This window comes from Gossypium hirsutum, chromosome A01 (genome assembly GCF_007990345.1).
Source record: "Gossypium hirsutum isolate 1008001.06 chromosome A01, Gossypium_hirsutum_v2.1, whole genome shotgun sequence".
NCBI classification, from domain to species: domain Eukaryota; kingdom Viridiplantae; phylum Streptophyta; class Magnoliopsida; order Malvales; family Malvaceae; genus Gossypium; species Gossypium hirsutum.
The window spans coordinates 119576785-119593641 of record NC_053424.1 but is presented as its reverse complement, the minus strand read 5'-3'; the positions used below and the strand labels follow the sequence as shown (position 1 = coordinate 119593641).

The window sequence follows — 16857 nt, the reverse complement described above, 5'->3', positions numbered from 1 at the left end:
CAAGAAAAACACATTTAATGGATCTCGATTCCAATTCTCCATTATCAACATGACCATACGCAGGACACTCAAAGATCTTTAAATCAGAATAGTCAGCAGGATTACCAGAACATACCTCTTGTGGAGTCTTTTTCTCAATGGCATCGGTTGGTTAAAAAACATGCAATAGAGACTGCTTCGACCCAAAATGACTTTGGTAAGTTGGCATTTGACAACATACATCAAACCTTCTCCATGACCGTTCTGTTTATTCATTCTACAACGCCATTTTGCTGTGGAGTATGACAAACTGTTAAGTGTCTCACGATCCCTTCTAACTTGCACAGTTTATTAAACTCATCAGAACAGAACTCTAAGCCATTGTTTGTGTGGAGGTATTTTATTTGTTTTCCCGTCTGTTTTTCAATCATAGTTTTCCAAGACTTAAATGCGAAAAACACATCGCTCTTCTACTTCAAGAAGAACGCCCAAATTTTTCTGAAAAAATTATCAATAAAAGTTAGCATATAATTAGCTCCACCACTCGAAAGCACTCTTGATGGACCCCACAGATCAGAATGAATATACTCTAATGTTCTCTTCGTGTTATGGATTCTTCTAGTGAATCGAACTCTCTTTTACTTCCCAAAAAATGCAGTGCTCACAGAACTTAATCTTGCAAATTCCTTGCCCATCAAGAAATCCTCTTTTACTCAATTCTGTCAAGCCATTCTCACTCATATGCCCTAGGCGCATATGCCAAAGTTTAGTAATATCGTCATCTGACAAGAAAGAGGATGCGACAGCTGCATCACCAGTAACAGTAGAACCATGCAAGACATATAACTTGGTAGTCTTTCTCCGCCCTTTCATCACAACAAATGAACCTTTGGAAATCTTCAAAACCTCACTTTCAACTGTGTATTTGTACCTTTTTGACTTAACGAAATTAAATTTCTCTTCAATTCTGGAAGATGTCCTATGCCAACGAAATTAGAATGTCGGTAATGACAATATATCGCAAAGAAAAGAGAAATTAAAATAAAAAACACAGATTTTTACGTGAAAACCCTTTCGAGAAAAAAATCACAGGCAGAGAAGAAGATAATCCACTATGTCGAATTTGAAATAATTACAAGAGGAGTAGATTATGTCTATTTATAAGTTTGTAAAACCATATTCTAATAGGAGTGTAGTAAGATTGAAACACTTTGTTCTATAGGGATTTTACTTTTATTTTATTTTACAACTGTATTTTATTTAAATAATGATTCGAGTTACTTAATTCTAACAGTTAAAAAACATAACAATCCGTCCATAACATAGAATTGTGACATCCACCAAGTTTGCAATGTCTTCTTCCAAGCTAACATCATACTGAACAAATATAGCTGAATTAGGAAGTAATGAATCAGCAAACGCAGCTCCGGCTATGTCCACATTTGCAATTACTACAGTTGCACCATGTCTAGCTTAATTGTTCCCTCCCCTATTCTGTAGCACCCCCTAACCCCAAACCGTCGCCGGAACAGGATTACGAGGTATTACCAGACATATCAAACAATTTACAAATAATTCTAAATAAATAACCAACATATTAAAATACTTCATAAATTGTTATAAATTTGTACTAATTGATTTCATTCATTTTTTTAAAAAAAAATTTCGGCAGCATTTCGACTTATTTTTACATTAAACCCTTTGCAAAATTTCAAACATAACCAACCCAATTTCAGTATTTCAACCAAGGCATTTATATACTTAATCCTACTTGACATATAGACATAACAACTTAAGTAAATAAAATCCTATTATCATTTCTAATTAACACATAAAACTAACTAAGCCATTTCAACTTGATACCAATGCTAAAAAAAACTTATACCATTTTTCTAATATAATCATCAAAACACATAATATCTTACTTTACAACAAAACTATATAACATGCCAAAATAACTATTATAAATCCTATGTACATGCCACTTTCTCTTAAAGGAAGAAAACATCACCAAAATCTTTATGTCGGAGTCGGGATTGTCTTGGATGCTGAACCGAGACACTAACCCCTTTTCAACCTGCGCACGGAAACAACTGTACGCTGAGTATTTTATACTCAGTGGTATTACTATAAATTAAACTATTTAATAATAATAAATTTTCAAATATTGACCATAGTCTTTAAAAAAAATCACTTTAAACTAAATATAAATATTCATATATCATTCCATAAATCTGAAATTTAAATATTTAAATATTTACATACTAAATCAATTCCTAATTTATATCATACATTCTTTCTCATATTTTCAATAGTGTCAAATCAACTAATCTCATTTTCAAATTTCCATTTCAATTATTTACCCTATTAACAAGGCTCGGACTCTGACAGATACGCGGATTCCACCCAAACACACCAAAATATCCAACCTAAACACACCCGAAATAATTTAAATCATCCATAACACACCAGTATATCATAACCTCCCAAACACACCAATAAGGCATTTAATGCCTCTTCGGATAAACCGAAGCATTTAATAACATAGTCATCTTCTCGGCCGAACTACAAATCTCCTAATCACATCACAAATCCTATGGCATGCCATTTGTATCCAATCTAGTCCGATAAGTTAATAGGGTATTATTTTACTTTTCCTATTTCGAATTCATTTCCACAACAATTTCAAATATTCAATCAATACAAAACATCTATTATTTCAATTCACATATAATTCAATATACACATATTCTTACTTAATTTCAAATGTTAATACTTACCTTCCTTTAAATGTCTCATGAATACAATTTCAATATAGCATTTATTAAATAGATTAAGTTATAGTAATACAAACCCGGAATACGCGTTTACTCCTCAACGATCTTTTCTTTTCCTTTAGATGCCGATGCCTCGTTTTCCTTGTTAGCTACGAAAATAATAATTATTTTCACTTTTAATTATAATCATTAAAATAATAATAATAATTATATTAACAATAATAATAATAATAAAATTTTTATTCAATTCCTACTTATTCCCAATTTAATTCTAACTAAGCTTACTTATTTTTCTAACTTAATTCACACTCTATTTCTATTCAAATTCCTTCTAAATCCAAATTTATCTACTAATTTTTCAGCATTTTTCACTAATTTCAAATTTTCCTCAATTTAATCCCTAAAATTCAAAACTTATAGTTTAGTTCACAATTTAATCCTTTTATCAACTCTAACTAGAAACTCTATCAAATAAACCCTCAATTCCATCATTTATTCAACATAAACCCTAATTTAAGGCTTTTTATAACTTAATCCCAATTATGTAAAACTTACAACATAGTTCACAAATCATTCTTTTTATCTATTCTAACTAAAAATTCTATCAACTAAACCCCTAATTTAACAACTTGTTCAAAATGAATCATGTTCAAAAACCTATGAACTTCCATAACCTCCACTTAACTTCAACAAAATTTTGTTTTAAAGCTTTTAAAATATCAAAATGAAGAGGAAAGGGCTAAATTTAGCTTACCAATTAACTTGAAGCTTTAAATCCTTAGTTTTCCCTTTTATTTTTCTTTCCCCTTTTCTTCCCCTGTTTTCGTCTCTTTCCCTGCTTCTTTTCTAGGTATTCTGTTTCTTTTCTTCTTTGTTTCTTTCTTTCTTTTACTTTATATCTTTTATTTTAACTAATAATATATTTAAAAAAATCTTTTACTTATTAATTAAGCACATATTTATTTTTATTACAAGTGTACCCATGTAATTATTACTATTACACATGTCTTCAATATTTACCATACATTTGTCATTTTTTTTTTACTTATATAATATAACACAATACAATATAATATAATATAATATAATATAATATATAATATATAATAAAATAATATATATAAAGCATAAAAATCTAAGATTTTTATCACTTTACCGTCCCATTTCTTATTAATGGCTTAATTGCCATTTTAATCCTTTTTTTATTAATCTATAATTCAACTTTTACCCCTAGATCAATTTAGTCCTTTTTTTCTTAATTTCTCTTAATTAAACTAAATTCACCAAATTAATACCTAATTAAACACACAACTAGTCTAATAAATATTTCTAATAATTATTTTCGAACTCAATTTACTAAGACGGAGGCCCGATAATGTACTTTTTCGGTGCTTGTGAATTTTGGGTCATTACATATTCCTTTGGCGCCGCCTGTCACAATGCAACCTTTCCCTCTAGCCTATACTAGTAATTTAAAAAAATGTGTAGACTCACTACATAGACAACATCGAAAATTAATGCCCAAGGTGAATTAACATCACGTTTGGTTCCCCCTTATTACATAAGTAATAGTAATTATTTCTTTTAAATCAAGTATTTTGCGTCGAGTCCTATTATACCCAATTTTAAACCTACACGGACCGATTATTTAACTAGTAGAAAAAGTAATTCGAATTGTATAATTCATATTCAAGTTAAATCGAAAATTTTAACTTTTTTATTCGAGTTAACTCGAACTATTTAATTCAAAATTTAAATTTTTCAAATCGAACCGAATTTTGATTACCCTAATAACATTATATGTTAAAATAATAATAGGTTTTGGGAATAAATAAGAGAATATTATATTTATAAGCAAATAAAGTAATGGTTGAATTCCCGGCATAAATAATTGTTTAAAACATGATTTTGACTATATATTAATGGCATATGAGCATTAAACATTGGGCATTGGTTGAATATCTCTATTAGAAAAATAGATGACAGAACGGAATCTCATTCCCATCATGAATGTATATATTGGTGGATTTGAGTATCCAATAATCTATCCGAAAGAACTCAAATATTCCTGGAGATTGTCTCTCTAATCAGCCAGTCTGTCTACCCAGTTCCACGAGAATTGTGACACTCGATATTTTATTTCATGTGATTGCTGTATACCACCCACTGCCTTCTACTTGCTTACATGTCCTTCAATTTATTTAACGAGATTGAGTGGCTCCAGGAAGATACACCTCGCTAAATGCTAACTATAGTATATATGCTTTATGCATGTAAATGTTATATGTTGTGGATTAATTATTTTAGAAATCTCTCCCATTTACTTTCTAGATATGTGCTTATGGGCCACTGTTTGCTTTTAGTTAGTGACAGCACATTATCAAGGTCATGTCTTTAGAAAAATACTCAAGTAAGGCTGATAGTCAAGTAGCAGGTCTAATTAATGAATGCTTCTCATGGAATAATATCAATTCTAGATTAGGTAACCATATCATACATTAGGAATAATATTTACCTTTCCAATTATATATATCATTCCCTTGGAACAAATGACAATTAAGCATATAGACATGCACAGTTCCTTGAGCTATGGACTATAGCACAACATTAAGGAGCAAGACTAATTATTCTATGACCTATGTACAGTCTCAGAATTTTTAATTATTTATTATTAAGTTGGGCAAAAAGATAAAAAGAGGATCCGGGTTTACAACTCATTTTAGGGTTTAGCTGTTTGAAGTTTGACGCTTCGGCAGCTCCAAAGACTAGCAAAAGCCTAATAAGTAGATAGAAAATATAGGGGGATAGGTTTCCAAAGTGAAAATTGCCCCTTTAATACAGCATCACACATCTCTATATTCTTTAGTCAAATATTTAAGAAAACAAGAGACAGACAGCTGCAAAGTTATGATAAAGTGGAAGAATCATAGGGAGTTGGGCCAAGCGCGATAAAAACGTAAAGATTCAAGCCAAGTCCCTTCCCATCAAATTAAAACCCCGTTTTCTTTGAAAAAAATTGCCTACAGTCCAAGCTCTGCCTCCTTCTAGCCGCCCAAATCTTTTGGTTAAACTACTGTTTTGATTCCCTTGTATTTGGCACCTACTTTTTATGTTTTAATTTGGGTTAAAATGAAGGATATTTTAACGTTTAATTAACCTCTCTCATTAGTTAATTCTAACATGTCCAAAAAAAATATTCACATCATCAACTATTGGCTTTTTCACCTAAATAATACAAAAAATAAAATTAATAACTGAAATGGTATGCCCATAAGATTATTTATTAAAATGGTATATTTTTATTAGTGTCGCCTATCAAATTGGTGGCACCGAACTGAAATGTAATAATCTAAAGTATTCAGGGACTTGCTATACAAATTTCTATTTTGAGTGGCTGCTGAAAAAAAAGTGTATAAACCCTCCTTATTTATAATTTTCTTTGTATTCCCTTTCAACTCATTATATTATGTTTAAACAAGTCATTAACCTATTTTTATAATTAAATAAGCCATTACTTTATGATTTTCACTCATAAAAATTATTTATTTTAATATTAAAGTAAATATATTTTGACCAAAATAATTATATTTTTGTAGTTAAAAGTAAAAAAATATTAAAATATAAAATATAAAAACCCTTAACCAATTTTTATAGTTAAATAAAACCTTTCACTATTTAAATAACTAATTACATTATTAAGAAAGAAAAAAAGGGCCAAGGCTGCTGCATGCACTTCCCTTCCCCTGTTTTGTAGTAGTGGAGGCGCACTCACGTTTACCATATACATTTTGATTTGCTACTGAATTAAGTAGGTTTAGACTGGCGTTTGGATGTGGTGTGATGTGTTTAATTTATTTTTTATCTCACACTACAATATTGTTACAATATCTAATCTCATTACTATCATTATTTTTACACTAATTACAAGTAAACAGATCTCTAATCCAGATTCACTCTTAATTAGACATAATAACAAAATAAATGAAGTGACATTAATTACTCGGAAGTCAATTCAAGTGTTACAAAACTACTGATTCCATTTGCTTGTACCAAACGGCACAAGGGAAAGTAACCAAAAAAAAGGGCCAAATCTCGCGCAATCTTTTTGACCCAACATCATGTAGCCTTGACTTCACATAAATACGTATAAGAGAGGTAATTTCGTGTTGGACTCACATTACATATATTATTGCTTCTTCCGCCAATTAACAACATTTTGATTTTAGCAGCCACCCGCTAAAATGGTAGAAACTTGATGAGATTCTTCTTGGTCAGAGGAGGTTGATTCGCATGCCATTAATCTTACAAAGACTAAAACGAGTGAGATTGATATATCATCAAATAAGACTATTTTGGCTCATACTTGTCAAAGTCTTAATTTGAATCCTAATAAATAAATCCAAGGACAATCAGTCTCTTTTTCCAACTTTTGAACTTGGAATCTAAATGGAGAAAAATAAATTTATTTAATCGAAAATTTACAATTAGGGTTAATAATGGGGTTACAAGCCAACACAATTTCTTGATGTTGTGACTCCACCATCCACTACAAGATTATGCCCACTTACATATTTAGATTCATCGCCAGCAAGATATAAAGCAGCCTCAGCTATGTCTTTAGCCCTGAGTATTGGACCTTTCAAATTGGCAAGCCCTCTCACAAACTCCTCCGTCTTCTCCGTTTCTTGTTGGCATGGAATCCCAAAGTTAAAGCCGGTTTCCTCTTCTTCATCGTCGTGGCTTCTCCATGCATTCACAAGCATAGGTGTAGCCACACCGAATGGAGAAATGCAGTTCACTCTAATCCCATACCGCCCTAGTTCACAAGCCGCGTTCTTTGTCAATCCAACAATGGCGTGTTTCGAAGCCGTGTAAGCATGTGGACCAAGGCCACCCATCACTCCAGCAACACTGGCTGTTGAAATGATGCACCCACCACCTCGGGGAATCATTGCACGTGCAGCATGCTTGATTCCCAGCGCCATTCCCCTCACGTTCACTCTCATTATATTATCGAACTCATCCACGTCGAAATCAACAATGCTTTTATGCTTTCTCTGATTCCCAAGCACCCCAGCATTGTTAAAAAGGATATCAAGCCGCCCATATCGGGAAACTGTTGAACTTACTAAATTCTCAATGTCTTCTTCCAGGCTAACATCACAATGAACAAAAGTGACACAAGGAGACAAAGAATTAGCCAACGCAGTTCCAAGCGTGTCTTCCACATCTGCGATCACTACCTTAGCACCATGCCTTGCAAAAAGCCTCACTGTTGCCTCCCCAATCCCTCTTGCTCCTCCCGTCACAATAGCAACTTTCCCTTCCAACCTGTAAGATTGTAACGCAAATTAAACTAACAAAAAAAAAACCTAGTGTTTACTGCATTACACAGACAGGGAAATGTGGCAAGTATTAACGAGGAAGATGATGATGGGTGAGTTTACCTTCTAGGGTGAGGAGAAGAATTGTTTTCTCTACCCAAACCATGGAGACCTTGAAGGGTCTTGTCGGGAATCACTTGAGCAGGCATGGTCATTTGGAGAAAGCTAACAGGCTGTATGGGATAGAATGAAATTGTTGTTGGTAAGGAAAAATACGAGAGAGGCTGAATTTATAGGCTGAAGCGATGAAGGGTTGGGTTGGAGGTGGAGTTTGGGATGAGCTGTTCTCTATTACAAACGCTTTTTCCCACGCAACTTCCTAAAATTTCTTCCTAGTAATTTATTATAACAGCTATACCCAACGATACTATTGATGTATGCATCATGCATTTATGCTTTCGAAATGATTTTATTGAAAGGATGAATTACAAAAACAATATTATTGAATTTTTTTTATCATAAATCTGTAGAAAAAGAAAAGATAAATTTTGAAGAAAACGTTCCCTTGTTTGGGAGTTGGGACAATGGGCAGGTAGCAATGCCTATGGTCAAACTAGTAGGTTTCAAAATCTATAGGGTCATCAAGACCAAAAATTTAAATATTAATAAATGAAAACCAAGTTGGCCCTTAGGTGAATGCGTTTCATTTTGAAGTCAAATTCACACAGGATTCTAGCATAAAAGATACAGTGATACATTTTGATTGAAGATAAATTTCTTTCACTAACCATTATTACATCATCACTATTCACAATTTAATCCTATCGGTTATAATATCAACTCTGTTCCATTACTGTTGCAGTTACTAAAATTCGGACATTAATTTTACTCTTAGAGTTTTTAAAATTTGGTCTCCGTAAATTTAACTTAAACAATTTAATTTCTCTACTTTAAAAAGTTACAATCCAATAGATAACATTGTTAGTTTATGTTATTAATTGGACTGCATTTGAATATTAGAATGTTACATATTTGAATTCAATTAAAGTGTATTAACAATATTTATCAATTGGACTTTAATTTTTAAATTAGACAAATGAAAAGACTAAATTTAAAAAATTTAAAGAGGGGCGGTACTTATATTAAAATTAAACTTGATTTTTAAAAAATATATATTTTTATTCTTCAACCTTCAGATTTTATTCATATTTTTTATCTTTTGATAAAAAAAATTTTAACTTGAAGGTGTAAAATAAACGTGATTAAAAAATAAATAGATTATAGGGTTGGGTATTTTATGGGTCTATGTGCTTTTCTTATAGTGACTTTTGTTTCGTTTGCACTTTGGTTGGTACTTGGCATGTAGTATAGGCTACTAGCATCTCCAGCTTCTTTATGCTTGATAAGTTATAATAGGGTTAATTTCACCATATGTCTCAAAACAATAGCATAGATTTTAAAGCAGTTTTTTACCTTTAAAATATTTTAATGAGTATTCAAAGTATAACTAAGATTCTTTTCATCAACTTAATTTTAGCTTTAATGTTAAATATCAGTTTGAATTTAATATGAAAAATATTTAGAATTTATGGATCAATTTTTAAACACGAATGTACATGTTGCATAGATAGCTCGGATTTAAGCCAGTTAAAAGAAACACAATGCATTAAAATTTGATCGGAATGACCCATGCAATAAATATAATTATTTTAAAAACTCAATTAAATGGAATTAACAGTCCAGCTGGGATGAGGTATAAAGTGGGTGTCACAAATCTGGGTTTGTTTCAAGTTGAACATATTTATGGAGTTAAATAAGAGAGGTGATTGATAATGTAAACAATAGGGTTGCCCATCTTCTGGAATCTGGAGAGGCTGGGTAGCTTCGCATTCCAATGTGTTCTCGTACCATATCGAAAGATAGGGGTCAATAAACAAGGACCTGCATATCAAGTTGGTCAAACAAATAATGCATTACACATCCCTGAAATGTCGGGGCCTAATCCTGTTAAGTATTTTTATTTTTGGGTACGCTGATCACAATCACTTTGGTCTAAATATTTTAATACTAAAGTGGGAGGCATCCCTTTAAAGACAAAGCAAAATGTGAATTGTGTATAACGAAGTTTGATATTACAACCGCTGTTCATGCTTATCACCATATCTATAAACGGAGTTAAAATGGAATCTTCAAATGTGGCAGTGGCAGTGGCAGTGGCCATAATAAAGCTTATACACAACAAATATTTAGAAAGACAAAGGGAGAATTTTGAATCTAAAAATGGAAGCAAATTGGCCATGTGAAGTCGGCAGCTGTACATCTGTATTCCCTAATCTATAACACTGCAGTGATGGAGTTTGTTTTTATAATATCATTCTAAACATAGTGTTGAGACTTGGAGATACGCCTAATCAAAACTATAATATTCCTAGTTGATTCCTGCATTTTGTTTTGCTCAGAGAGACATAGGAATAGGACCGAACCTATACCTATTTCTATATTCAATCACTGCATCAAATTTTAACTGTATCCACCATTACAACTTTTCCTTATTAATATTATCGCCCATCAAATTTTCATCAACCTAGTCGTTAGTTTAAGCATTAAATTCCGATTTAAAGCGAAGACTATTCGAAACATTTGGAAGCTATGAACTTATCATTTAGATAGTTTGTATTTGGTGTGTCAAAGTATTATTGAAATATTAAGGAGGGCTATGTTGGCAACAAGAGAAGATGGCTTATTAATACAAGTTTGAGATCAACAGAAATACAATTGATGTAAATTCGTGTCCAAAATTAGAAGTTTAAAATAGTCTAAAAAAATGAATACAATTGTACATGCATTTCATGCTGCTTCTTTCTTTCCTATAACAAACGAAACTAATAATAATCCTTGGTTGTTAGGGAACGTGTGAATGTCAGATTATGTTTCACATTTGATAGGGAAAGCCATACCTAATATGTTGCATTAGTAATAACTGGGGGTTAATTTCAAAGGGGTGTATTATACTTTATTATTGGTCAGGTTATCTATCTAAATTTAAAAGTTTATTTGGAAAATGGAAGAGTTTGGATAAAAATATAAGTTCGAAAAATGAGTTTGGACAAAAAATAAAATCTATTTTCTAAATAAATTGAGCCTCAGGTAGGATTTTTTGGTCTTGGCGACCTGAATCAGTTGTTTTGTTGTTGTTTCACTATTGTTTTACTGTTGTTTTGCTACTAATTTAGATGTATTTGTTTGTTAAGTTGCAACCATCTTAGTGTTATTTAAGTATAAAGATTTTTTATAAGGTATTTTCAAGTTGTTGGGAAATTTTTATTTTAATATTTTTAGTATATTTGATGTATTATATTTTTTAAATTATTCTAATATAAAAAATAATCCAAAAGATTTAATATTGATGGGTCAAATCGCACTCAGATTTTAACATTTCTAATTTGAACAGAAACTTAAACCAATTTTTTAATCATATCAAACCCAAATCCAAAAAGTAGACCAAAAATTTTAGATCTACTCAGCCCATAATCAAATCTAGTGTAGAATGCCCTATGCGTTTATTTGTAGATTTAATCTATATTTTCCAATTCGATCACTTTAAGCCTTTATGCCTTTTCAAAATTTAAAATCCCAATTGCTAGCCCATTAACTAAAACTTTAGTGAATAATATGCAAAAATAAATACTTAACATGGCATTACAATATGATAATATGTTTGCCATATTAGATTTTGAAAATAGTTGAACTTAACTTAATAAATTTAACAACTATCGTTTGGTAAGGATTGAAATTTTAATATTTGAAAAGTACTAGGACTAAAAACGACCAAATTAAAGTACAAGGATTAAATCCACAATTTTGCAAAGTGCAGGGACTAACAACAAAATTTAACCAAAACTAAATTATATCAATTGAAGTCAAATCCGACCCACCTAAACCTAGTCTAGACTTGTTCTTGAGTTGAGCTACCTACCCAAGCTCGAAGGCTTGCCCAAAATTTGGGAGGGTTTGGGTAAAAATATTAGGCCCAAAAAATAGGCTTGGGAAAAAAAATTAATCCCTTTTAAAATATGGGTTGGATTCGAGCTTGAACATTCAATGCTTGAGTCCGGCTCGACCCGTTTTTAAGTTTATAATACGCCCTTTTAAAATCTGGGTTGGGTTCGAGCTTGAACATTCAAGGCTTGAGCCTAGCTTGACCCGTTTTTAAGTTTATAATACCTTATATTATGTAATTTATAACACATTAAAAAAATAAAACTATACTAAATATTAATACTACCCTAATGTAAACATTAAAATAATATTAAGATGACTATATAAAAAATTTCAATAAATAAAAAATATTAAATTTAAATATTATAAATATTTTTAAAAAATATAAATGGACCTAAAATGAGTTTGAGTTAATTTTTGACAAATATGAATTAACTTTTTAAATCCATATTTCGAGTTTAGTTGAACTTGAGTAAACATAAAGTAAAATAGTATAATATCTAAGCTCGACCCATTCTATGAACATCTCTATCCCAATCCCAACACACAAAAATTCTGAGAGAAAAAAAAGAAAATAATCATATTTTCACTTTTGGTGAAAAACATGGTTCCATTCCTGAACTAAAACCCAACAAAGTATATACTGAGTGTTGACACCATTTTTTGGATGGAAACGGGGTCGACTTGGATTTTGAAAATAAAACGAAAAATGCGAGTCGCCACCAATCTTTTTTGATGAGGTGTGATCGGGTCACCTCGTAAAACGGTTTTTTAATAAACGATTTAGATTTTATTAAAACAACGATTTTTGTCTACGAAATTCAGAAAAATGGGTTCGGGAGTCGGTTACGCACGAGGAAGGATTAGCACCCTCGATACGCCCAAAATTGGTACCTAGTTGATTAATCAGTGTCTTAGTGTCGAAAATTGAAAATTTGAAGAGTTTTAAAAATGCGATCCTTAAAAGAAACTCTGATAACGTGAATTGAAATATAAGATTCTCTTGTTCCGAAGGAATATCACATCCAGCACGTTAGGACACGATACTCTAAACCATCGAAACCAAGATCACCTTATAGTTTAATGAAACCATACTTTGAAGCTTTAAGAGGATATTTGGCTATTTAGTCGAACGAGGAATCGAAACCCAGCAGTTAGGGCACGTTTCTCGATTTTCCAAACGCGAAATATTGCCTCATTTAGAAAAATTTTCCTTTTGATGTTTAGTGTCAATGCTTGACAAAACAACAACGAATACGACGAGGTGAGCAAAGTAAAGTGAGTAACAACAATACAATAGGCAAAACGAAATGACGAGGCGATTACATAAACAAAGCATACAAATAAATAAATAGAACTAACCTTTTAGAAAAAGCACAAGTGTACATGAATAAATAAACAAACGCCAAATAACAATGATGACAATAAATACAATTATGTAAAAAAGTATATGCATGTATAATTTTAAGCCATAAAATAAGAAATGCATATAAATTATAGAATATGAAAACATAGATAAATATATACATATATGTGTAAAAAATAATATTATAAAAAGGGTACGTATACATGTATAAAAAAAATAAATGTATTAACAATGAATATAATAAGAGTAAGAAAACAAGTATATACACAATATATATGTAACGTGGTACTAAGGATATATATATATACAATACAGTATTTAAAATAATATTTACGTAATACAAAATATAATATTAAAAGGTATATGTACATACGTAATATATAAATACATATATAATATAATGTTAAAATATTTACATAATACTAAAATATTTAGGTAATATATGCGTATATTGAAAACTAGTAATAATATTACCGAGGTATATACAAATATATCAAGTATATATACGTATTATAAATATATAAATATATAACAAAGCATAAACTAATAAAAATAATAAGAATAATAATAATAATAATGATAACATTGGAATATAAAAGAAAAAAACATAAGATTAATAAAATATTAGAATAAAAATGAAATAAAAATATTAAATATGAAAAAATATATATATGTATACACGTACATAATAAAAATATATACTAATACATAATACTAATACTAATACTAATAATACTAATAATATAAAAATAACAAGGATATTTAATAAAGATATAAAAATAAACGAAAAAAAGGACTAAAATTGAATTAAAAACAAAGTTGTGGGGCCAATTTGAAATGAAAACAAAGAAAAGGGACTTAATTGTACGCGCGTGAAACGTTGGGGGACCGAAACAACAATTATTCCTTTCCATTAAAACGCAGCACATTGGCGGGGACTAAATCGAAAAGCGCGAGAAATTATAGGGCCAAATTAAAAACCATAAGAAACTTAATTGTGAAGCATCAGAAAAGCGGAAGGACTGCGCGCATAAATATCCCATTCAAACGAAAACACGCGGATCCTCTAGCGGGTCGGGTCGGATGGGTCGGGCATGACCAAAACGACGTCGTTTTGGGGCTTAAGTGTAGCCCCAAAACGACGTCGTTTTGGAGGGCTATATAAGGCCTAAACTAACCAAAAAAATCATTTGGGGAGAGGGAAAGAAAAAAAAAAGAAGAGAGAGGGAAGAGAGAAGGAAGAGAGAAGGGAGGGGGGAAGGAAAATCAGGCCAGGGGGGCCGGTCACCGGACGGCCACCGGAGGCTCGCCGGCGCCGGCGCCGGCCACCGCACGCGGTGGCCGGAAAAGGTAAAAAATTTATTTTTTGTTTTTTTTATTTGTTGTATATTTTTATGTTAAATAGATAGAAAATAAAGAAATATATGTATATGTATGTAAAAATCGAAAGGAACAAAGAAAAAAATACAACATTTTGTTTTTTCTTTTTGTTTTTAACAATCACTGCTATCTGTTTATTGAAGACTGTAAATTTCTCTTTAGTGTTTACAAAGTAGAAAAGAAGAAGAAAGAAAAAAAAAGCCCCCCGTACAATTTTTGATTCGGGTTTTTATAACCCATTTTCATCTAATTTCCTATTGTTTCTGTTTTGTCTCTTTGCATGGGATGGGCACGATGGAGGTGACAGAGGCATGGGGTGCAGACGGTGATGGGCATGCGTGGAGGCTGGCGCGGAGCAGAGGCGTGCGAGGTTGAGTGGTTGCGCACATGGGGCAACGGCGCAAGTGGGCAAGTGGGGGGGGGGGGTTTGCTGGTGTGGGCCCGGGCAGATTTTGGGCTTTACACTGAGCATTGATTAGTAGCAAAAAGAAATAGTGTCTTTACGACTAAGACAAGATGAAGGATTAAAAAGTGGGGTTGTCTCTGTCACGAGTAATCAAAAACCATTACCAATACCAATACCAATACCAATACCAATACCGTTTCCTTTTCCTTTTCCTGTTGTAACTACATCCACTACTTCTCGAGACAAAAATGGAAAACTACATCCGCTAACATGAACTTGAGCTCAAACCAAAAGGTTCCCACTTCAACAACCAAATCTTTGAAGCAAAGGAAGACTTCTTGGACTTCAACCTCGTTATTATATATTTACAAACTCAATGTAATAATAATCATCCTGGACCCCCACCCATTCTCCAAGTCACTCACTTCTTCATTACCTTTTTGGCTACTTTGCTTAACCTTTTTTCTATCATATATCATAATACTTCAATGGGTTTGGATTGAGACATTGTGTTCATATGTGTAATTAATGGGGTTGGTTTATAGGTCTAACTCAACTGATTTGATTCATGGGTTCAACTTGATAAGTTTTAAAAGTAACATATTTTAATCTTATTTTTAACGCATTTTTAGGTGATTATTTGATGTTACTTGTAAATTTTATGCTCTTAATCTTTTAAATTCATGTTTTAATGCCTAATAGAGCACTTGAGAGTAAAATAAGTAAAAATCGAAGCATCGAAACAAGCTACAAGAGACACATGGGCTGAACCATTTCACATGGCTAGACCACACAGTCGTGTGACCCACACAGGTATGTGGTAGGCCGTGTCGATTTCACAAGAGTACACCGAATAACGGAAAATCATGATTTTTAGGGTTTTGGGGCATTCTAAGACGTATATTTGACAAAAATAAGAAGATAAGAGTGAGTTGTCATGGAATATTCAAGAAAACAACTCGAAAAACACTATTAAAGCTGGCTTTGAAGCAGATTTCCATCAAGATTGGAGATTCCTAGTTGATTTCTTAGGAAGTTATCAGGAGTTTCTTTATTTATTTCGGTTACATTGCCTATTGGATGTTTCTATTTTTAAGCATTTACTAATTTTCTAAATACCTAAGGGAGATGAACTCTATGGTGAATTCTGTCGTTTAATTCTTATTTTACGTAATAAATACTTAGTTTCTTGTTATCGATTATGTATGCTTAATTCTTGGGTTAATATTTCTAGAGTATTGATCCATGTCCGATGTGCTTAAATCATTGGTTGAATAGACTCTGTTTAAGATTAAATATTGTATAATTGAGTAGAGTTGCATGCCATCCTATAAATATAATGACATAAGTCTACCATATTAAAGTTAAATCTAATAGGAGAATTCATAGCACGAGTTAATGTGATGATAGGGAGTTTAATTAGAAAAAAAATTCAATTAATTAACTTAGAGTTAGTTGCTCTTATGCTCGAAAGAGATATTAACATAATTTAGGTATTTCTACGGATCGATGTGCTAAGTTAAGAAATTACGTAATTTAGATTGATACTGACAGATGAAATATGGATGAATTCTTTCTTGAGTATTGTTTCGTTTCTTAGTTGTTATTCGATTATTTTCCTGATTT

The 16857-nt window shown here is 31.7% G+C and overlaps 1 protein-coding gene and 2 long non-coding RNA genes across 3 annotated transcripts; 1 reads left to right on the top strand and 2 right to left on the bottom strand.

Moving 5' to 3' along the window:
• Positions 1-1638: 1638 nt before the first annotated feature.
• LOC121230748 (uncharacterized) lies at positions 1639-2905 on the bottom strand. Its single transcript, XR_005928876.1, has 2 exons — positions 2834-2905; positions 1639-2056 (listed from the first exon to the last, which is right to left on the bottom strand). It is a non-coding gene; the product is annotated as an uncharacterized lncRNA (long non-coding RNA).
• Positions 2906-7203: 4298 nt separating this feature from the next.
• On the bottom strand, positions 7204-8479 carry LOC107939659 (short-chain dehydrogenase reductase 2a). Its single transcript, XM_016873020.2, has 2 exons — positions 8204-8479; positions 7204-8087 (listed from the first exon to the last, which is right to left on the bottom strand). The coding sequence occupies exons 1-2, from the start codon at positions 8293-8295 to the stop codon at positions 7259-7261; spliced, it is 921 nt and encodes a 306-aa protein (XP_016728509.1). The 5' UTR covers positions 8296-8479; the 3' UTR covers positions 7204-7258.
• Positions 8480-14636: 6157 nt separating this feature from the next.
• LOC107939664 (uncharacterized) lies at positions 14637-15845 on the top strand. Its single transcript, XR_001695224.2, has 2 exons — positions 14637-14795; positions 15133-15845. It is a non-coding gene; the product is annotated as an uncharacterized lncRNA (long non-coding RNA).
• Positions 15846-16857: the final 1012 nt, after the last annotated feature.